A 23,929-nucleotide genomic window follows, 5' to 3' on the forward strand; every position below is an offset into this window, starting at 1 on the left:
CCATCCATCCATCCATCCACCCATCCATCCATCCATCCATCCATCCATCCACCCACCCATCCATCCATCCACCTATCCATCTACCCATCCACCCACCCATCCCTCCATCCATCCATCTATCCATCTACCCATCCACCCACCCATCCATCCATCCATCCATCCACCCACCCATCCATCCATCCATCCACCTATCCATCTACCCATCCACCCACCCATCCCTCCATCCATCCATCTATCCATCTACCCATCCACCCACCCATCCATCCATCCATCCACCCACCCATCCATCTACCCACCCATCCCTCCATTCACCCATCCATCCACCCATCCGTCCATCTACCCATCCACCCACCCATCCCTCCATCCATCCATCCACCCACCCATCCCTCCCGTCGTCTCACCTGGGCACCATGGAGTCCCCGCCTCTCAGAGTGGTGGGGTCCAGCTCAAAGATGGATGAGATGTCCATACCATCAGGAACAGGCACCAGTGTGTACATGATTTTCTCCTGTGGGGTCCGAAGACGGCCTCGTAGAGCTTCATTATCTCCATCCAGCTGGAGGAATAAAACATGCAGTCAGTATAAAATATGACAACATTTTTAACCATAACAAGGCACAGACGAAAGCGAGTTTTCACTTGCACAAACACACAGTCTGACTTCCATCAGACAGTCGACACACTAGTTCCTACAGGGAAGCTCCCATGTGCTGCACACCACAACACCTTGGAGCTGTTACTGTGGATGCGGAGCAACTGTGGACTCACAGCAGTCCCCCCTTTTTAAGCCCCGCACCATTAACGGTGAGCAGGTGGAGCAGGTGGAGTCTTTCAGGTTTCTAAGGACTGAAATCGACCTGGGCTTGAGCTCCAACACACATGTCACCTCGCTCTACAAGAAGGTTCAGCAGCATTTCCTGCTGAGGAAGCTCAGGTCTTTCACTCCGGCTTTAATCTACACTCGTAGAAACCATAATAACCTTCATCATGGCATCCTGGTCCAACTCACTCACCACTAAAGATAAAACAAACTCTCCCAGATTATAAAACTGGCCAAAAATGTATCAGATCCCCCCAAACCTCACTCACAGACCTATACTTAGGCAGTTACCAGGACAGCCATAGCCATCACACAGGAACCCCACACACCCCAACTTCAACCATCAGATCGCCACTACAAAGTCCCACGATCCCGGAGAAAAGAATAAAAAATCTTTCATCCTCGCTGCCATCAGCTCTGAATGGTATTCGTGTTTTTATGCTTTATGTGTTTTGATCTGGAGCCTGCTGAAGAGAAGTTTCTGTCACCGGTGACAGACAACAAAGTTTTTCTCGTCTTTTCTTCCACCTGCACGTCACTAAAAACATCCTCATTAAAGTCATGAATAAGACCAGATTTCCTTTCATATGTACATCAGCAGCAGGGCGACACCCTGTGGTAATCTGGTGCTACTAAACTACACACCTCCGACATTAAGAGATTTACTGAGCACTGAGGCAGGAAGTGGCCAACAAAGCAGCAACAATTGCGTGACCCAGACCAGGGACAGAATAACAGCTGGGGCAGTAAAGAATATAAGACAGTACCTGGAAATTAAAGGGTGTAAAGTCCACCACCTGCAGCAGGAAGCAGAGACCCAGAATAGATTTTGTTAGATAAGATCAATAGCAGAGGGCAGTCCAGTATCATGCTGCAAAGCACTCCCAAGGGAAGAGCTCATGTTTACTTACAGAGGACCTCTGTTCAGCATTTTCCTCCTCAAAGTCTGGATTCACCTGAAAACATCAAACATCAAACATCATCCTCAGGACTACCATCTGCAATCCAGCATTTCCATCCGTCTATGCAACATACTGATAGTTGATTACACTATGAATGGGCACATAAAGTAAAGTCAGTGACACACACCTCACCCACCTCAGCAGCCAAATAACAACCTGTGGCCAAATGTTTAAACCTGAACAGGCTGTTCCAGTAGCCTGCACCTCCTCTGCACGGATCATGGTGCACCACCTGGTCATCACAGCAGACACGAGAAGTTACAACAGTTCAGCTGCAGCGGGCATCAGAAGGCTAAAGCTGTTCAATTTATCCAGTAAATAGACAAGAACAGAACACGTTGCACAAACCTCCACTTCCCACAGTGCTTTGCTGCTGGTAGCTGAAGTGGCGGACTGCCGGCCGGTCGTTCGTAGAAAAACATACTGCTTCTTCCTGTGGTCGTCACATGTGAGAAACTTTTCCTGCTCTGCATGGAACAACCGCACCACATCGCCCTGCAAGCGCGTACAAAAGCAACACGTGCGAGCACGAAAAGGCGTTTCACAGGTCACTGTTTTACTGTCGTACACAAGAAATGGCTGTTTTGCAATTTAATGGAATTGAAACGTAAGGGTACCCACCCCCTTGAGGATCGTTTCCTTGTTGTCACTCCATTTCATGAAAAGGACAACTTTCCAACTCGTGTTGCAATTCACAGAATTAACCTGGAAACACGTTTAATCTGGATTCTTTAAGGTCTTCATTTTCTACCACAATGCCAGAAAACATCTAATAAAATAAAATAGAAATAGAAAGGTCTGTACCTCGTTGCAGCCGGGGTTGTCAACCAGCTGGTGGCTGCTGGCATGAAGAGGCTGCCCTGCATTCACAGGGTTAAGGACTACTTTATCTCCAATCACCACCTGCAGGAGCACAGAGTCAGCTTACTGGCTGGGTTTGCTTTTAAAGCAGAAAAACTTTAAACATGTTTATAGTATGGGACGTTCCAACACTGGAGAAAACTGCAGAGAATTTGGTTTCCATAGATGCCATTTTCAGTGGTAACCACTAGGGGGAGCCAGAGACAACCAGTCTGCATGAAGCTGCAGCCCTTCGCCTGGCACGCAGAAACCATCAATCAAAGAATTTTGAATCAAACAAGATTTTTGGTCAGTGATTTATTTTGACTTCTGTTTACAACATGATCTAAACTCAGCTGTTTCAACTTCCATGCAGGGAACAAGGTCTCATCTTACTGAGCAGAGGACAGCCTTCCTGTTCTCAGCCGGTTACTTCTGCTGTCCAAGACCACAGAGCCCATGAACTCCACACTGAGGCTGCTTCTTGGTCTCTGCTGGGATGAATCCAGTACTCAGGGCACATCTTTCTGATGGGATTAAGTACAGCTTCATTTGCCAATTAGCCAGCTTAACTCCGTCAACTTCCATCAGCTGTGATTAGGAACTGCAGCTTGAACACAGCAGACCAGGGCTACTCAATTCGGTTCTACAAAAGGCCACAAGAGTGTCAAGTTAAAAACCTGCAGGACTGCAGCCCTGGAAGGACTTTACTGAGTAGTCCTGCAGTAGAGTTTAAGTCAACGTGAGCGTCCCTCAAAACTTCTCTTAAAAATGTTTTCCAGTAATTCGGCAATGCACAAAGGACAAGTATTCAGCTTCCAGTGCTTCTACACTCATCTATATTAACAACATGACCGGCAGTTCAGAGGAAAAGGTGTTTTTTTATACTTGTAAATGCAGCTCCACACCCCCAGACGCCCCCGTTATTAACTTAATGCTGCATGCCTGATGTCCTGCAGCTCTCTCAGCTCTCTTTAACATCTATTTCTAGATTGGTTTTTATTTACATGAGCTCAGGGATATTATTTGTATTAAGCAGGATCTTTTATCTGTTGTTGCCTCATGAACTGAAATCATATTGTGGCTGAATTTGTGACATTGCCAAAAACTGAATTAATATAATATCATGGTTATTTGCACACCTATAAGAACCTTCTAGTGCTGTTAGAAAACCTTTACACAGACTTTGAATGATAATAATCAGTAGAGTTCTGACTTAAAAACAAAGGAATCAAATAAATACTGAGCTGTATTATGTAATCAATCTGAGTGCAACGTCACTATTCTGTAACAAATGGGATCTCTATCCTGATGCCTTAGATCAGGCATGTCAAACTGGTCCAGCAAAGGGCCGTGTGGCTGCAGGTTTTTGTTCCAGCCAGCCAAGAGCACACAGTTTGACCAATCAGCTGTCTGAAGACTGAGATCAGTTGATTGAATCAGTCAAATCTGGTGTGCTGCTGCTTGGTTGGAACAAAAACCTGCAGCCACACGGCCCTTTGCTGGACCAGTTTGACATATGTGCCTTAGATCATCACCCATCTGCAAAATGGAGAAACCGAACCATCGTTGCACTAACTGTCATGGGGATGTTTCCAAAGATATAATACTGAGTTATTACGAAAAGAAACTCAAGCCCAAAAAACAGCACATCAAAATACTCTGCATCCAATTCAGCCATGAAACACACCTCACAAACAGGTGGCTAAAAATCTGATAAAAGCACACATCAGCATTTCCTCGTGCACATTGAGTTATGAAACAGGCATGAGCTCAGATTTGGCTATTTGTCCTCTAAATGAATTCATCTCATCTTGCCATGTGTAAGTCTACAAGAGTTCTGTTTTAGAAAAGTCTAAAAATATATGCTTCATTTCTCCAGCTGGGCATAATTAACTGCAATCCCACAGCCAGCTCTACCCACACTGTCTCCCAGGGATCTGAGCTTGTAGAAAGGCTGAATGTAGAACCAGGATCCCTCGTTTCCAGCAGAGTCCAGAGTCACTCTCATGGCGTTCTTCTCCAGCAGGGCAGGTAGCCGCTTGTTCACTGTCAGGTATTTATTGCTTTTCAGGTGCAGCAGCTGTTGGTCAACGGAAACACAAAAACATGTAGGAAAAAATGGCATGTAAGTAGAGAAAGTGGCACAACAGGACTGTTTGCTATCTTAATATTGTCCTTAAATCATGAAAAAACCTTTTGTGGAGCTAAGGGCACCTTCCTAACCAGCGGCAAACGTAAACCCCAAACCTGTACAACAAAAACTAACAGCTACACCTGAACCATGCCAGTCTATAAATATTAGATATATAATGCATCTAGGCCACGACATACTGTCTCCCTTGTGAATATCAGAGCGAGGAAGCATTTCCTTTCTTGGTGTCGGATGAATGCAAAACTTACATGACTGAGTAAAATACGACCTTACAGTCATCTCTTTAATCCGTGGCAGTTATTTAAAACTCCTCTGATTAAAACAGAGTTATGGTCAGTTTTATCAAGCACGCAGAGCCACATATGCTGATGAGCAGTCCTGCAGTTCTGTTAAGCAAAGCACCTTATCTCATATGCCCCAACACACCTGAATAACATTTCCATACTGGATGACTGTTCCCAGGAGCTTGCGGTTTTCAGACTCATTCTGCTTCTTTTCCAGATCTGCAGCATGCTAATGGACACAGCAAGACACAGATATGACTGGAGCCGGTATTTCTTTACAAATCACACAGATGCAACCATGCAGGGCAGGTTAGTCTTACGTGAAGTTTATTGAGGAGGACGGTGTCAGTGGTACTGTTGCCTCCAGGTTTAGCTGCCTTCCAGAACTGTTTCTGTGCAGAGTATCTGTTCATAGGACACAGTTTGAAAAGGCAGTCTGAAGAGAAAAGGGACAAAAAAGAGAAAAAAGAGAAAGAGTCAGGTTTTATCACAGGTGCCTAGCTTCCTGAAGTCCACAAGGGTGTGTCTCACCAGAACAAAGCAAAGGTTTTGGCCCACCAGTGGACTGATAATGGAGCATACCCTGTTAGAAGTTTTGCATAGATTCAGTTTAATCAGGTATCTCACACACATGACAAAAGTGGTTTAAATTTAAACATTTTAAATTCAGATTGACAGTAAAATTACACAAACAGGGTTGGATGAGTCCTAATCCTCCACGTCAGGTTCATTCCTGAGCTTTTCCTCTTTTTGGGGGGCTGGGAATCAACTCCGTCTGGACAATTTGTTCTAGGCTCTTCTGTCTTGGCTTTGTGTAAAACTTGCTTTATGTGGTATCAGATTAAGGTTACAGGCAGGAATGGCAGCAGTTTGCCTCACCAGCAGCAGCAAGTGTAAAGGACAGATGCTGGTCAGCTGAATGTCCTGTCCCCAAACAGAAAGCAGTATTTTTATTCAGTTTCCAAACTGAGTAAACGGTGAATCAGTCTTTTTCCACACCTGAAACAGACTCCTACAGATCAGGAGCAGAAAATAACCTTAAATTCTAATGTTATGTGGGACAACATATCTAGCAATCAATACTAATAAAAATATTTTGTTTACTTTGTACTGTTACATACTAGAGATAAATGTGATGCATCCTCTGTGGTCATGGCATGTTAGAATTTAACCGGCACAGGAGTCCCAAGGATTTATAACAGAGATAAAAATAGCTACTTTGCCAGTAGCGGCCAGTGCAAGTGTGTCAAGGGATTACCCATCACAGGGCTTGAGTGGAGAAAGGAGGACGGAAAGAGATGAGGCCAAGGACCAATGAAGAAAATAGGGAACTGGGATGAACAATTAGGGTTATGAAGAGAAATGAGGGGAAGAAAACTCACACTGGAAAAATATTGGGAGCAGAGCAGCTGTGTTGCTGGAGATGGTGAAAATGGACAGAGAAGACTGAAGGAGAAGCTGTGGCAGACGTGATGACGTATCTGTTGTCTGGAGATAAAACGTCGAACGTGGACCAAACAGCAATTTACTGCAAAAGCTGATGAACTAAAGTTGTTTCCAACGCAGATAATTCTGCACCAACCTTACAGGTAAAAGTGTTTAGCAAAACCAAGAACCTTTCAGTAATATCAGCATCCTCATGGCGGACACTAGAATCAGGTGTGTTTTTTGGTACAATTACAATATAAAATTCACATGATGATAGAAAAGGCTATTCTACTTGTTATACATGCAATCTCATCGCTGGACATCGCCATGACGAAATTACCATGTGATTAAAAGTAACTAAAATAAAAAAAAAACTGATGCTGCTTGAAGGTTTTCTCCACTTGTAAAACTCTCATGCATGAACCCTTTAATTTCTGAACGTTATAGCTTTTGCTACAGTAACATTAGCATTGTTGTTTTAGCTAACATTAGACTTTAATAACTCTTTTTTATAAAATAATTTATACAAGCAACACAAATAGATCATGTCCAGTGGTGCCCTGCCACCTAAAACCTAAGAAGATAACAGAAAATGAACAGCCTTTGCAGAAATTTCCACCACCACACGGCTGACACCATGCGCTCTACGGCTGCAGCTGTTAGCATCTACATGGAGCATCCAGGAAGAGTCCATTTGATTGGACATTAGTGCACACAGAGTATGAGAGTTCAGCAGCATTTGGAACATCACGTCACTGCCTTAAAATCTGCAAATAGACGACTATCACAGTTTAGGCATTTGTATATGACGCAGGCTAATATCGCAATGAAGGTACATTTTTTTATATTTTATGCTGCCCTACTCCACATAAAACTAATTAAGGCCATGGTCACCTGGCAGCTAGGTTCCAGCAATGTGCTCTTCTAGCAGGTCTCCCAGCAAGCAAAGCAAAGTTCAGCATATCTGGAGTTTTATTAACCAAGATTTACATTTATGCATGTTCATTAATATGCATTGTCCCCTTTTAAAAATATAAATAAACTTAAACTCAAATAAAACTAAACTCTAACGCCAACCAATTCCTACCCCAATCTAATTCCATCGGTATGACTGCAGGTTCTGCACACAGCCATCTACAGCCAGTCATACAGGCTCGTGCTTCTTTAACCTTCTGGGTCCTCTCGGGACCACCGGCTGCTCCTTCCAACATTAACCATCAGGTTCTCTCAATCCTGCCTGTCTTCATTTCATTTCACAACGGTGGAATAAGCCAAAGATGGTGGTTGTACTACTCAATATGACACTAACAGCAAAGGTGTTGTCTCTTCAGAGAACACCTTTAACATCCCAAAACACCTCACACACACATGCATTTCAACAACTGTTAAATAGATTTAAACAGATTTAGTTTTTAATGCTTTGGCCAGAGTTGTCTAACTAATCTAAGGCTTTAATGCAAAAAGTAAAGTCAATGTATGTGTAATACGCTCTGCTTAATGCACAGTGTGCTGCATTATACTGTGTGCAGAATTATTAGGCAAATGAGTATTTTGATCACATCATCCTCTTTATACATGTTGTTCTACTCCAACCGGTACAGGCTTGAAAGCCTACTACCAATTAAGCATATCAGGTGATGTGCATCTCTGTAATGAGAAGGGGTGTGGTCTAATGACATCAACACCCTATATCAGGTGTGCATAATTATTAGGCAACTTCCATTCCTTTGGCAAAATGGGTCAGAAGAGAGATTTGACGGACTCTGAAAAGTCAGAAATAGTGAGATGTCTTGCAGAGGGATGCAGCACTCTTAAAATTGCCAAGCTTTTGAGGCGTGATCATCGAACAATCAAGCGTTTCATTCAAAATAGTCAACATGGTCGCAAGAAGCGTGTTGAAAAAACAAGACGCAAAATAACTGCCCATGAACTGAGGAAAAACAAGCGTGAAGCTGCCAAGATGCCATTGGCCACCAGTTTTGCCATATTTCAGAGCTGCAACATCACTGGAGTGCCAAGAAGCACAAGGTGTGCAATACTCAGGGACATGGCCAAGGTAAGGAAGGCTGAAAAACGACCACCACTGAACAAGACACACAAGATAAAACGTCAAGACTGGGCCAAGAAATATCATAAGACTGATTTTTCTAAGGTTTTATGGACTGATGAAATGAGAGTGAGTCTTGATGGGCCAGATGGATGGGCCCGTGGCTGGATCAGTACAGGGCAGAGAGCTCCACTCCGACTCAGACCTCAGCAAGGTGGAGGTGGGATACTGGTATGGGCTGGTATCATCAAAGATGAGCTAGTGGGACCTTTTCGGGTTGAGGATGGAGTCAAGCTCAACTCCCAGTCCTACTGCCAGTTTCTGGAAGACACCTTCTTCAAGCAGTGGTACAGGAAGAAGTCAGCATCGTTCACGAAAAACATGATTTTCATGCAGGACGATGCTCCATCACACACATCCAAGTACTCCACTGCGTGGCTGGCCAGAAAAGGTCTAAAAGAAGAAAAATAATGACATGGCCTCCTTGTTCACCTGATCTTAACCCCATAGAGAACCTGTGGTCCCTCATCAAATGTGAGATCTACAGGGAGGGAAAACAGTACACCTCTCTGAACAGGGTCTGGGAGGCTGTGGTTGCTGCTGCACGCAATGTTGATCGTGAACAGATCAAGACACTGACAGAATCTATGGATGGCAGGCTTTTGAGTGTCCTCGCAAATAAAGGTGGTTATATTGGTCACTGACTTGTTTTTGTTTTGTTTTTGAATGCCAGAAATGTATATTTGTAAATTTTGAGTTGTTATATTGGTTTCCCTGGTGAAAATAAATAAGTGAAATGGGTATATATTTGGTTTTTGTTAAGTTGCCTAATAATTATGCACAGTAATAGTCACCTGCACACACAGATATCCTCCTAAGATACTAAAACTAAAAAAGCCCCACTCCAACTTCCAAACATATTCAGCTTTGATATTTATGAGTCTTTTGTGTTCATTGCGAACATAGTAGTTGTTCTATAATAAAATTAATCCTCAAAAATACAACTTTCCTAATAATTCTGCACACCCTGTATATACAGGTGAATATTACACAGTGACCAGCAAGGTTTTTAAAACTGACACACATGGCCATCGTCAGTTCACGTCAGTCTTCATGACATTAAAGGTGCAGGTGAGATGTTTTGTTCTTGTTTTAGCAACTCACAGCTCACATCCAGTGACTTGGCTGGTTTCCCAGGAATATTTAAATAATCATTACAACAAAGTAGCTTGTTTTCTCTCATTTTATTAAAACCACATCTCAAGGAAGTTGATCACGAAAAGTTTGACAAATCTCAAACTTTTTGAGGTGATTGTTTTGGTCTCTTAAATGTTTCAGTTTGGAGATTCGTGTGTTACATCCCGTCTTGTAAGCTGTGGTGCATTTAACCTATTATTATTATTATTATTAAAATAACTAATAATAATAATAATAATAATAATGATAATAACTTTATTTGTATAGCCCTCCAGGTCTTGCTGTCATTGCCCATGTGAGCAATACACAAAACAGCAGTTCAGAGTACCCACCCTTTTTGGAGCCCTTGGAGGGGGTGTTGGAGAGCATTTTTTCCGGGGACTCCCTCGCTCTGCTGGGGGACGTCATGCTCACAGCAAAATTAATTAATAAAAACAAATTCACAATAAGAAAGCCATTCTATAAAAGTAAGTTTTTAATTTAGCTTTAAAAGTGCTAACAGTGTTGGCTACCCTGAGCTCCTCAGGCAGAGAGTTCCAAAGTTTAGGAGCTCTGACTGAGAAGGCCCGAGGGGGGCACAGTCAGGAGGCTCTGACCTGAGGGGCTACACCATGGAGGGCTTTAAAAGTAATTAATAAGGTTTTAAAATCAATTCTAAAATTGACCGGTAACCAGTGTAGGGAAGCTAAGATAGGGGTGATGTGTTCATGTTTTTTAGTGCCTGTTAAAAGTCTTGCTGCAGAGTTTTGGACCAGCTGGAGACGACTGAGCAACTTCAGACCTAAACCTGCGTATAGCGCATTACAATAGTCTAACTGGGAGGAAACTAGTGTGTGTATCACCTTTTCCAGGTCAGACTGGGAAATAAAATGTTTGATTTTGGCTATATTACGAATCTGATAAAAACAAGATTGGACAACCTTTGTAATCTGAGGGCTAAAATCAAATTGCGAATCTAAAATAACCCCCAGGTTACGGGCAGATGGTTTTACCAGATTGGATAAACTACCAAGAGAGGTGAGATTTTGAGTGACTTGAGATGGACCGAATAGAATTATTTCTGTTTTTGATTCATTGAGTTCTAAAAAATTTTTGGGACATCCAGACCTTTATGTCGGAAAGACAGTTAAAAATGCGAGCGAATGATTCAGGGTCGTTCATAGCCAGCGGGACGTACAGTTGTGTGTCGTCTGCATATAGGTGGAAATTTATATTGTGGTTTTGAATGATTTGACCTATGGGAAGCATGTAAATGGAAAATAAAATAGGTCCAAGGATGGAACCTTGTGGAATACCGTATGATAGGGGGGCAGAGGAAGATGAAAACTCTCCAAGTACTACAGAGAATGACCGGGATGAAAGGTAAGAGGAAAACCAAGATAATGCAGAGTCAGTAATGCCAATAAAATTTCTGAGACGCTTTAACAGAGTGGCGTGGTCAACTGTATCAAATGCTGAACTTAAATCAAGTAAAATTAAAATTGAACATAGGCCAGTATCAGCGGCTAAGAGCAGGTCATTGGTGACTTTTGTAAGGGCAGTCCAGAGGATTAAGTGAGGGCTTTTTTAGAATCAGTCGAACTACAGCACTCTTTAGACCAGGGGGGACACAACCAGACAATAATGAACTGTTAATAATAGAGAGGATGTGGGGACCCACGGTGTCAAAGATGCCCCTCAAAAATCTAGTGGGCAGAATGTCTAATTTGCAGGTAGTAGGATTTGAATGCGGAATGAGATCCTTTAAGTTGGATAAAGAAATTTGTTTAAAATGTGTCAGTGAGGACCCAGGTTGGTTCAGGACATCAAGGTTGCCAGGGGCAGGTGGAATGTTATTCCTAATGTTGGCAATTTTATTAACAAATTGAGTGAAAAACTGCTCACATTTTGCAGCAGAAGCATCGATAGGAGGGGTAGGAGGGCAAGTAACTAAGTTTATTGTTTTAAACAATATTCTAGAGTTGTGGCTGTTTGAGATTAACTCTGAGAAATACAATTTGAGTGCTTCATCCACTGCCAATTGGTAGGCAAGCATATGGTGTCTAAGGTTTTCTAAAGATACCACAAGTTTATCTTTTTTCCATTTGCGTTCTGCTTTTCTGCATTGTTGTTTTAACTGCCTAGTATATTTTCCCCCTTCTGGTTTATCCCCAGATAGAAAATCTGTGTGCAATGATCTAATCGCAACTATAAACGCAAATTCAGCAATCCTAGCAAGGTCTGTGCAATCACCGCAAATTTAATGGAAGTTGTGCAAATCTCAAGACTCCTCCGCAACTTTACTTCCATGTTTCTGATTATCAACATGTAGATGCCTGCAAGGCACTTTGTTGCATCTTCTCTCTAAAATCTCTGTGAAGCTTCGTCCATGAGACTTCCCCAGCATTTGAAGAGGTGTTTACCTCATCTAGTTGAGCAGCTGCCAACATGCAGAGCTGGAGCTCCTTGAAGCAGGCGGTCAGGTTTGAAATCCCAGACTGGGGTATGTTGCTGCACATCTCGCTCTGACCTGCTTTCCTGTCATGTCACTGTCCATATTATAAACACCTCAAAGCCTTAAAACCCTTTCCCACTGTTGACCATGAAAGTGGCGTTGTGTACCGGCTGCAATTTCGTAGTGGAAGACAAATGTTTTATCTACCACAAAAGACCAACAGAGAATGTCTGAAGTATGCAGACAGATAAGGAATCACCATCATGAGTCTGACATCCATATCTGCTGTAAATGCAAAAAGAATGAAAACATACAGGCTTTTTATTTCGTTTGTGCAAACTGTTGCAGCTTTAAGAGCACTTGGCTGCACATTGACATACTCCACAAGTGTGTTTATTTTAATAAAGAATGCAAGAGTGCAAGGACGTCCTACTGCACTGGAGGACTACAGGCCAGTAGCACTGACCTCTCACACCATGAAGGTCATGGAGAGACTGGTTCTGGCGCACCTCAGGCCACTGGTGGGCCCATCACAAGACCCCCTCCAGTTTGCATATCAGCCCCATGTTGGGGTTGATGATGCAATCATCTACTTGCTGCAGAGGGCCTACTCCTCCCTGGATAGACCTGACACATCAGTCCGCATCATGTTCTTCGACTTCTCCAGCGCCTTTAACACCATCCAGCCTGGACTGCTGAAGGCCAAACTGCTGGACATGTGGGTGAGTGCTCCCCTCGTCGCCTGGGTAGACGACTATCTGACGGGCAGACCGCAGTTTGTGAGATTACAGAACTGTGTGTCTGATCGTCTGATCAGTAACATTGGGGCCCCCCAGGGAACTGTGCTGTCTCCCTTCCTCTTCACCACATACACATCAGACTTTAAGTACTGCACTGAGTCGTGTCATCTGCAGAAATTCTCTGATGACACGGCCATTGTGGGATGTGTGGAGGGGGGGAGGGAGGCAGAGTACAGGGACCTGGTGGACCGCTTTGTGAGGTGGTGTGGGGAGAACCACCTACTGCTGAACGTGGCGAAGACGAGAGAGATGGTGGTGGACTTTAGGAGGAACAAGCCTCTGCCCTCTCCTGTCTGCATCAATGGGACGGATGTGGACTCAGTGGACTCATACAAATATTTAGGCGTCACACTTAACAATAAGCTGGACTGGTCCACCAACACTGACGCCATCTACAAGAAGGGGCAGAGCCGGCTTTACTTCTTAAGGAGGCTCAGGTCCTTCCACGTATGCAATAAGATGCTGCAGATGTTTTATCAGTCTGTGGTGGCGAGCGCCATCTTCTTTGCTGTAGTGTCCTGGGGTGCGGGCATCAAGGCAAAGGACGCCAACAGACTGAAGAAACTGATCAGAAAGGCAGAGTCTGCTGTCGGCTCTAAACTTGTCACCCTGGAGGAGGTGGTGGAGGAGAGAATGCTGGCAAAACTGCTGGCAATCAGGGACAACCCCTCCCACCCCCTCCATAACACACTGGACAAGCTAAAGAGCAGTTTTAGCAGCAGACTGATCCAACCCCGCTGCTCTAAGGAACGGTACAGGAGATCGTTCCTTCCTGCTGCAATAAGACTCCATAACTCATCCACCTCTGCCAAAGCCATGATCACACAACTGGACTAAGCCAACCACTGAACTTACTGCAACCTATAACTGTCGCTTGATATTATATATCATATAATTATACAATATTTGTATCCTTTGCACATCCAACATTCTGTATCATCTTTGCACATCCTTTATTCACATAGTCATATTTACATATTAATATCTGATAGCTAGTTTCATTATTACTGCCACTGCACTTTATCTGCCAATCCACTCTGTATTCATATTTTATTTATTTCTAATTTTATTCCACTCTGGATTTCTATCTTTATTTTATTTCTACTTCTATTCCACTTTACTTATATTGTATATTTTACTTCTATTTTTTATTCATAGTTTATGCCACGTATGACACTGAACTACTGTAACAAAGCAATTTCCCTTCGGGGATAAATAAAGTTGTCTGTCTGTCTTAAATTATAAAAAAAATAATTAATGAATAAAATAATAAAATTTCAGTTTCCAAACTTTATTCATTTGGTTTTAGACAAAAATGCACACTGTTATATTTACTATGTACACATAGTACATACCCAAAAACACCTCAAACCACCACCATTTGTATTATGTGCAATTTGAAAACAATAGAAAAAATAATATTAATAAGGAATATAAATAAAATAATAAATAATAAATAAATAAAAAAAATAATAAATACTCCTCCCTGAGTTGCCACTTTAACACGGTGGAGGAGTTTGCACATCCTGATGATCCTAGGAGCTTTGTTGTACCCCTATTAGGGTCACAAACAAACAGGTCTCTAGGGGAGGGACCAGACAAAGCACGGCTCATTATAGAATAGAATAGAATAGAAATACTTTATTAATCCCTTTGGAGAGTCCTCAGGGAAATTTGGGTACCAGCAGCAATACAACACCAACAGTAAAGCAGGACAAGCACAAGACACAATATATACAGGTACAAAGCAACATAGAGGCAACAAGGTGAAAGAAAAGTATAAATAGAATGCAATAAATAACAATAAGATAAGTTAAATAAAACAATATAAACAAGCATTGCACACAGTAGAGGTGGTACAGATTCCCAGTTCACTATTGCACGTATAAGTTATTACAACTGTTTGTATGGGTTATTGTGCATGTGTTGTATCAGGCGGACTGCACACCTCCCTCTCCCCCCTCCTTCTCCCCCTCCTGCCTAATGCAGAGTTGTACAGTTTGATGGCTCGGGGGACAAAGGAGTCTCTGAGCCGGTTGGTCCTACTCTTGGGGAGGAGCAGCCTGTTACTGGTCAGGCTTCTCTGTGCACTGATGACAGTGTGTAGAGGGTGACTGGCATCATTCACAACAGCCAGTAGTTTTTTTTTAGTGTTCTCCTCTCTGCCACTATCACCAGGGAGTCCAGCTTCATGCCAACCACAGACACACACATTAGACCCCTATGATGAGGTTTTGCCCGGACGTGGGTCCCGGGGCCCCCCTCTGGAGCCAGGCCTGGAGGTGGGGCACAGAGGCAAGTGCTTGACGGCCAAACCCTTGCCCATGGGGCACAGTTGGGCATAGCCGGAAAGGGTGACATGAGCCCCCACTCCCGTGGGCTCACCACCTGCAGGAGGGGCCATAGGGGTCGGGTGCATTGTGAGCTGGGCGGCTGCCAGAGGCGGGGACCCTGGCAGTCTGATCCTCGGCTGCAGAAGCTAGCTCTAGGGAAGTGGAATGTCACCTCTCTGGTGGGGAAGAAGCCTGAGCTGGTGCACGAGGCTGAGTGGTTCTGGCTAGATATAGTTGGACTCACCTCGACACATGGCTTGGGCTCTGGAACTACTGTCCTTGAGAGGGGCTGGACCCTCTTCCATTTTGGAGTTGCTCCCAGTGAGAGGTGCTGAGCAGGTATGGGCATGCTCATTGCCCCCCGACTTGGCGCCTGTGCGTTGGGGTTTACCCCGGTGGACGAAAGGATAGCCTCCCTCTGCCTTCAGGTGGAGGGATGGGTCCTGACTGTTGTTTATGCTCATACACAAAACAGCAGTTCAGAGTACCCACCCTTTTTGGAGCCCTTGGAGGGGGTGTTGGAGAGCATTTTTTCCGGGGACTCCCTCGTTCTGCTGGGGGATGCTCACATGGGCAATGACAGCAAGACCTGGAGGGGCATGACTGGGAGAAATGGCCCCCCTGATCTGAATTTGAGTGGTGTTTTGTTTTTGGACTTCTGTGCTTGTCATGGATTGTCCATAACGAACACCTTGTTCAGGCATAACAGTGTCCACATGTGCACTTGGCACCAGGACACTCTAGGCCGCAGTTGAATGATCGACTTTGCAGTCATATCATGATGTCTTAGACACTCGGGTGAAGAGAGGGGCGGAGCTGTTAACTGATCACCACCTTTTGGTGAGTTGGCTCAGATGGTGGGGGAGGATGCCAGTCAGGCCTGGCAGACCCAAGCGCGTCATGAGGGTCTGCTGGGAACATCTGGCTGAGTCCCATGTCAGAAAGAGTTTCAACTCCCATCTCCGGCAGAAGTTTAACCATGTCCCCGGGTAAGGCAGGGGATATCGAGTCTGAGTGGGCTGTGTCCCATGCTTCTATTGTTGAGGCAGTCAACTGGGGCTGTGGCTGTAAGGTCATCGTGCCTGTTGTGGTGGAAATCTCCGGAGACCGGAGGTTGAATGAGAGCCGCCCAGATTTTCTTAGGGGGAGGGTGTGCTGTAGGGCTGTCTTGACTGACACAGCTCTGCAGCATTGTGTGGACATAGGGTACAGTTCCCCTGGACTGGCACACTGGGGTGGTGAGTGTGCTTCAACTACAGGGGGAATCACACTCCTCAGTCTCCCTGGTTAGGTCTATTCTGGGGTCCTGGAGAGGAAAGTCTGTCAGATACTCGAACCTCACTTTGAGGAAGAGCAGTGTGGTTTTCATCCCAGTCGTGGAACAGTGAACCAGCTCTACACCCTCTTCAGGGTCTTGGAGGGGGATGGGAGTTTGCTCAACAAGTCTATATATGCTTAGTGGACTTGGAGAAGGCATTTGACCGTGTTCCCTTGGGGCTCCTAGGGGTACTCTGGGATTATGGAGTGCCGCACTCCCTTGTGCGAGCTATCTGGTCCCTGTACGACAGGTGCCAGAGCTTGGTCCGCATTGCTGGCAGTAAATCAGATTTCGTTTCCAGTGTGAGTTAGACTCCGCCAAGGCTGCCCTTTGTCACGATTCTGTTCATAATTTTCATGGACAGCATGGATGGATGGATAGATGGATGGATTTTGTTATATACTGCATCTTTAAAATGACAAAATCATGTACAACAAAAGCTGATGAAGATGTGTAAGAAATTTTAATACATAATACATTTTTTAAAGTAATGTCCAGAGAAATGATGCAAAGATGTACAAAGTTCTCCAACATGCACACTTAATGCCTTAATGCTTTGTTGCATTGTGTACATATAAAAAGGTAAACTATATGAAAGTGTATGAATGTTTTGTGGGTATATATAATCTTATTTATTCATGTTGAATTATGGAATTTTTGTAATCTTGCTGGACCTGACTGGAGGGTAATAAGGAGGGTAATGTGAAAAGTAAAAAGGAAAGTAGAAAAAAGGAAGAGGAGACAAAGATCCAGTAGATAGAAGCAACAAGCTTCAATCCAACCTAACACCAGACAACCAGCTGCTACACCTGCACAGAAACACAACAGAAATTTCCTACAGCTTTTACAGGTAAACTAAGCAGACAATCATCAGGAGTTTGTAAAAAAAAAAATAAACAAACAAGACAGCAACAACAACCATTTTTTTTTTCCAGTTCACAAGGATAGTTTTCTTTGCGATGCTAAGACAGTGCGTATCATGTGTGCAGAGTTAATTACCATGTTAATGTCACCAAAGTCACCTAGTAGACATAGTGCGGGGATTGTAGGAATATTACATTTAAACCATGTTGACATGTCCACACATACCTGAAGCCAGAACCTGCGGACAGGTGTGCAGGACCACAAGGCATGGAGGTAGTTGTCTGGTGTGTTTTCATTGCAGTGTGTGCAGATGTTTGATTATGACAGACCCATCCTGAACATCCTTTGTCCTGTATAATGAGTTCTATGCAGAGTTTTGAATCGTATTAGTTGTATATTTGAATTTTTAGTCATTTTAAAGGTGTTTAAACATATTTGTGACCATTTATCTTTATTAAAGTTACTGGATAAGTCGCCCTCCCATTTTGAAGTTGGAAGACAGATTGAGTCTTCTAGTTTAGATAATAGTCTATATGTTTTTGATAATAGCTTTGAGGCATTGAGATTCAAGAATTCTGCCACCCTAATAGGTAGCTGTAAGTTTAATTAATTAATGGTATATTTTTTACATATAATAGATTTAAGCTGGTGATATTCTAAAAGAAATTGCTGCTGATTCCATATTGTGAAGTGAGAATATTAAATGATAAGAAGTTTCCATTTTCTATTATATGTTCTAACTGTTTTATTCCTTTATTTTTCCATTGAGTGAAGTTAATCAGCTTTTTGTTTTGCAGGATGTCAGGGTTGTTCCAGAGGGGTGAAGCTTACATGGAAAAAGTGAGGATTTGGTTATTTTTAGGAAATCCCACCAAGCCACTAAAGAGGAACTGATATTGATGTTTTGTTTTTTAACATTTATGTGGTTTGATGGTTGAGATGACGAATGGCAGGTCAGAGACAACCAGATCCTCACACAATGCTTGTGTAGTTGTTATCCTAATAACAAACACCTCAGTCTATAATTACTAAAATCAATGTTGTTAGTATCTTCACTGGTAAAGCACTGGTGTGTTTTGGTTTCATAGTGGTCATTGTAGGAATAATTTATGTGTGGACTAACCATACGTCCAATGAACAAACAGGATCTCCAAACCAGTAAGCAATGTACTTCAGAAGTGCTGCAACCAGAAATAAAGTAAATACTGAACACTAGCCAGAATCAGTGACGCTGGTGTGAGAAAAATTATATGGATTATCATTATTTTTATTACATTATGTCGTGATTGATAAATGATTCATTATTATACTTCGAGACAATCATTTATTCATCAAGTTTCAGGATTAACTTTGTATTTACTCTTTACCAGTCTTTGTATTTTAATCATTGAGAGACAGAAATGTACTCAACAGTATTTTTGCATGTGTGTGCTGGTCTATGCTGGGAACCAAGGTCGAGCTGTGGATAAGAAGAAAAGAAGACCACTACATGACTCCCCACATCTTATCTTAGTAGAAACTGCTGAAACCTGTAAACCTGAAATTGTGTAATTCTGAAGTGTTTGATGTTCATGGGAAGGACTTCATGAACCTCGCTTTATAATGCCTTGTAATGTGTGCAACAACTCAGTGTGTGTATCATACCTGTATGCTGCATACACTCCTTGCAAGTAAAATTGTATACATGAATTAATGCGGTGTTCTTTCTTGTGTTGAAAGGTTTAGCTTTGCAGTGCTTGGTGTTGGGAAGACTTTTCCTAACACTGGACACAAAGAGCTGAAACATTTATCTGGCAACTCAGCTAAAACACATAAGGCAAAGAGCCTTTCCAAACCTAAACAAACAAATAAAATTACACTTACAGTTGCACTGAAAAGATCACTCTGACATTAAGACAATGGATAAAGACTTTAATATCACAACTAGGGGAGGGCCGATTCACTTTTTAATCAATCTTAATCGATGCAACATGTGCCGATTCAATTCCAATTCATAAATGTACAAAATCCATTATTTTTTTAATAATAATTAAATGACAGGAACGCAGCTGCAAAGTGTGGCAGGAACACAAAAGGTACCGATACCAGAAGCCGACAGCTTTCCTTTCAGTGAGATTTACTCATCGGTTTGAAGGTTAGCGGTTGGAAACATTTTGGGTTTTTTATGGACATGTGAACAGACCAGACCTGGACAATACTTACTGCATATGTAAGCTGTTTAAAGCCAAAATAAAATAGAAAGTAATACTACAAACATTCAGCAGCACCTCATGTGTCCCCAGCCCAGGCTGAAGGAGGACAAGAAGCCGTCGCTGTAGGCGGTTTGACCTACGCCAGAATAGCATAGCTTAGCCTTGTCTTGTGGTTTAGACCACTATGGGCCTCTTTGATAGACAGGTGACAATGATATTTAATAGCTTTATCAAAGTTTGAGAGATGTTGGATGCTAATAAGTTGATGCTACAAGAAGTGTTTAAATGACATTATGACCTCACTTGCAAAAAGATTAACAGAAAAAACTGTATTCTAAGTACAGTTTTAAACACTTTATCCAAGTTTTTAAGTCCATTTCTCCTCAAGTTTAGTCATACAAGACATGCACTGCAGTCGAATGTATGCCGACGCAGTCAATGGTGTCGAATCGATGGATCATTTGCAGTTTTCTGTGCTACTATTGTGCCAAAACCAAAGTATTCTGACAAGGTAACTGCCAAACTGGGGAAAAGAAGATGCGCTGAAAATCCTGATAAGCGTTTAATAGTCAAATTGAAGCACCCTGAATCGTAACTGAATTGTGAGGTAAGATGGCACACCCCTAATCACAACCACCCACCTCAGATCTGTGTCCAGGTTCCAGTCTATAAATCTCATTTTACAGCCAAAACCATACATATAATACAGACTCATTACAACATCTCTCAGGACGATAGCAGAGCTGCACAACATACAGTAAATGGTTCGTATTTATACAGCGCTTTTCTGTACCTGGAACTTTACCCAAAGCGCTTTACATCATACATCACATTCACCCGTTCACACACACATTCACACACTGTTGGCGGAAGCTGCCATGAAAGCCGCTCAACCACGACCCATCAGGAGCAATTAGGGGTTCGGTGTCTTGCCCAAGGACACCTCGACATGAACTCGACTTGGCCGAGGATCGAACCGGCAACCCTCGGGTTACAGGACGACCGCTCTACCTTGATGAGCCATGCCGCCCCCCCATATGGATAATTTAGTGTGCTGCAGCCACCAGGAGACACGGTAATCTCCGCTACCACCTACAGCAGTTCCCAACCTATTTACCTTGGGGACCCCCTTCTTGCAAATACTAAAAAGCCATGGACCCCCCTGCCCCACCCTGTGCTGAGACCATGCTGGTTTTATGCTTTTGAGTCCCGTTCCTTCAATAAAGCCAAAATTAACATTTATCTTTTCTTTTTGTTCTTAAACAATGCGTGGACATTAGGGTTAGTCCCACCCATTCCCGCTAAAATTCTGAGCGTTACTGCCCGGCTACCTCCGCTTGTGTCAGTCACTCCCGCCCGCCGACCCATTTATAGGCAACTAAAATATGTTTATATGCACTGTAAGATGACTAAACATCGGCAGTAATAATGATAGAAAGACAAAGCACACACTGGTGCTCTTCAATGCTGCAGGCTCCAGAATTCCCAGCTCTGTTTAGAATGAGCAAAACTGGGGTTGTCGCTAGTTTTAGGCTTCTTTTCACAGATCAGGTTGCTTGGTTCAGTCACAAGATCTGGCAACCCCAGCTCTGGCAAAGTTCAGTACAGAACAACAAAGCTGCAGCGGGAAACAAGCACACACAGTCCAGAGGTTATTGCTCCATGTTTTAGACGTCAAACGTGCTCAACGTGGAATTTATATGGAGCCGTGTTTCTCAGTACTGGTCCTCAGGGACCACTGCCCTGCATGTTGTAGTTCTTTCCAACTCCTGCACACCTGATGCAGATTAATTGAACTGCTCGTCAAGTTCTTTGCAAGCCTGTTAATGAGCCATTCATTTGATCGGATGTGTTGAAGATGAATACCTCTAAATGTGAAGGGCAGCGGTCGGCCTGATACAGAGGGACATATATGAAGATCATGGTCAAGCCCTAAAAAATACATTTCTTTGGATTCAATCCACAACAAATATGTTGGAAAGGCACCCAATATATGGAATAGCTAAAGTCTCCACTAAAACAAAGAAAGAAATTATTTTTTAGGACACATGGCTGAAAACTAATCTGAGTGGACGTTCATGGACGTCCGAGCCTGTCTCGGGATGTTAAGATGTCACGGGAAGTCCCTGCAAGAGGATTTTATGAATTATGATCCCTTATATCAACCCAACTCTAGTTAGAAGAATAGCAAGGCCGCTTACTCTGCTGCTTCTGAATGGCAGTCTGGTAAAAATCTAACAGCATGACGAAACAACATTTGCATTTACCCATAGCAAAGGCAAACAGCTGCAAAGACACACAACTGGAAGGCAGCAGACACACTTTATGGCATCACATAATCAAAGAAATGACAGGAAGACCTTACCTCTGAATTTCTTGGGTGGGTTGTTGAGGTCGCCTGCCTCTGGTTGTACCACACAGCGGTCATCCACAAGCCTGAGGACAGAACCGTGATCAGAACGAGCCACTTTCCCAAAACATGCATAACTTACATGGACTTCAATGCAGCTTGTAAAAGCTTTCATTTTCTAACAATGATATATTACCGTTTTCTAGAAGAAGTGCAGCAGGATTGCTTTCATTAAAAATGCAAGAGAACGGCAAAGGCCTCGATGAAAGAGCGCCTCCCAGAATGCACCAGTTTCATACCATCCTTTATGAGGAGCTCAGTTCAGGACAGGGCTAAACAATTTTTAATTTTGTTTTTAAACTGAAATTTAAGATGTTGCAATTAACCAATCGCAAATAATTTGATTAGTTTACATGTAGCTCGGGCCTGATCCAGGTTTTAAACCTGCAGCGTTTTACAAATCCACTCAGGCTACAAGACGACCGCTCTACCCACTGAGCCACGCCGACCCTGGTTCAACCAAACATTTCCTCTCTTTAAAAACACGTCCGACCTGGATTCTGCTCTAACTGAGCCTTGTTAGGTGTATTATTCCTCACATTCACTCTCAGTCGGTGAGAGGCAGGAGGAGAGGAGGCAGCTGCAGAGAGGACAGAAAAGCTGCAGAGAAAGTGTGGCTTAGTCTCACTCCTCTTTCTAGGGTTGGGGAGGTTAGCCCTAAACATGACCGGTGAGAGGGTTCAACATCTTAATAAGACGAGGCGAAGTTGAGGTGGGCTACACTCAGGTGACAGCTAGACTCAGCTGTGAAGCCACAAACCTTGTGAAATGTCCTGATGAAATGGATAAAGACAGTTTTACTAAGTGGAGTCGCTCTAAATCTTCTTAAAGTTCAGATCTCAGTGGTGACATTAATAAAACCTACAAAGAATATTGGATTAATTTTAAGCCGAAAGGTTAAGAAATGTAAACATTGAATATAAAACTTCAAGTATCACAATTTCCTCTTCTGTTTCGCAGAACTTCACTGCATTTAAAAACTGACTTAACTAAGGAGTATAGAAAATGAATGAATCACCATAAGTCACCACGACCCCACCAGTCGGTAGATTTTGGGTATTAAACCAGTTTCCTTCCGAACTCTTTAAAACCCGACATTACAAATGGACAGTGCAACTGAGAACTGACATAATGCTCATCCACAGAGTAATGGTTTGTCAACCACAAGAAAGCCGCATCCATCCAGCTTTAGGCCCATTTTACTGTAAATGGAACCATAATCTAGAAAATACACATCACTCCATATTAAAGATGCCTTGGAACCATCCATCCATTTACTGTAGCACTTAGTCTAATTCAGGGCCGCAGGGAAGCTGGAGCCCATCCCAGCAAATAGCAGGAGAGAGGCAGTGTACACCAGGACAGGTACACCAGGACAGGTACACCCAGGACACCTTGCCAGTCCATCACAGGACAAACCCAGAGAGACAAACCCATGCACACTCACTCCTAGGGAGAATTTCATCATGTCTCAGTTTAAGCTGCAAAACTGTCATCTATGGTGTTACACTGGGCAATAAACCTGCTAACAAACTGGTTTTTCCAGAGGGACCAGGAGAAGAGGGAAGCAGAAAATATTACATGCAATTAAAAAATAATTTTATTTAATTAAATCTCAAGTCTGTTTCCGATCCACAACACTATATTACCACTGGAAAGTTAGAAAAATTCTAAAAACAGAGCGTAAATACATACATATAAAGAGCTTTCTCCTCTCCTAATGCACACACAATTGTCCAATATGCCAAAGCAACATCTGGCTGCAGCAATGCTTGGTTAATTTATCTTTTATTAAAAACTCCATTTACACAACTTTATTCCTGGTTAAAGAATCATTGTTCTTCA

General features: G+C 43.0%; 1 protein-coding gene across 14 annotated transcripts in view; it reads right to left on the reverse strand.

Moving 5' to 3' along the window:
- The window catches only part of itpr1b (inositol 1,4,5-trisphosphate receptor, type 1b), a 131,209-nt gene that overhangs the window by 103,133 nt on the left and 4,147 nt on the right, over positions 1–23,929 (reverse strand). For 11 of the 14 annotated variants that reach the window (XR_006009699.1, XM_041979626.1, XM_041979625.1 and 8 more), the window contains exons 3-13: positions 22,040–22,110; positions 5,382–5,497; positions 5,204–5,290; positions 4,547–4,705; positions 2,587–2,685; positions 2,404–2,487; positions 2,131–2,277; positions 1,910–2,014; positions 1,732–1,776; positions 1,588–1,617; positions 402–556 (exon numbers count right to left, since the gene is read on the reverse strand). Coding sequence is in view for 13 of the 14 variants with exons in the window: in XM_041979626.1 (XP_041835560.1) it covers positions 402–556; positions 1,588–1,617; positions 1,732–1,776; positions 1,910–2,014; positions 2,131–2,277; positions 2,404–2,487; positions 2,587–2,685; positions 4,547–4,705; positions 5,204–5,290; positions 5,382–5,497; positions 22,040–22,110 (1,098 nt within the window). In the remaining variant the exon portion in view is untranslated. The remainder of the gene's footprint in view (positions 1–401; positions 557–1,587; positions 1,618–1,731; positions 1,777–1,909; positions 2,015–2,130; positions 2,278–2,403; positions 2,488–2,586; positions 2,686–4,546; positions 4,706–5,203; positions 5,291–5,381; positions 5,498–22,039; positions 22,111–23,929) is intronic. The other 3 variants (XM_041979620.1, XM_041979631.1, XM_041979628.1) reach the window with 3 other exon arrangements.

Source organism: Melanotaenia boesemani, chromosome 3, assembly GCF_017639745.1.
Source record: "Melanotaenia boesemani isolate fMelBoe1 chromosome 3, fMelBoe1.pri, whole genome shotgun sequence".
Taxonomy (NCBI): Eukaryota; Metazoa; Chordata; class Actinopteri; order Atheriniformes; family Melanotaeniidae; genus Melanotaenia; species Melanotaenia boesemani.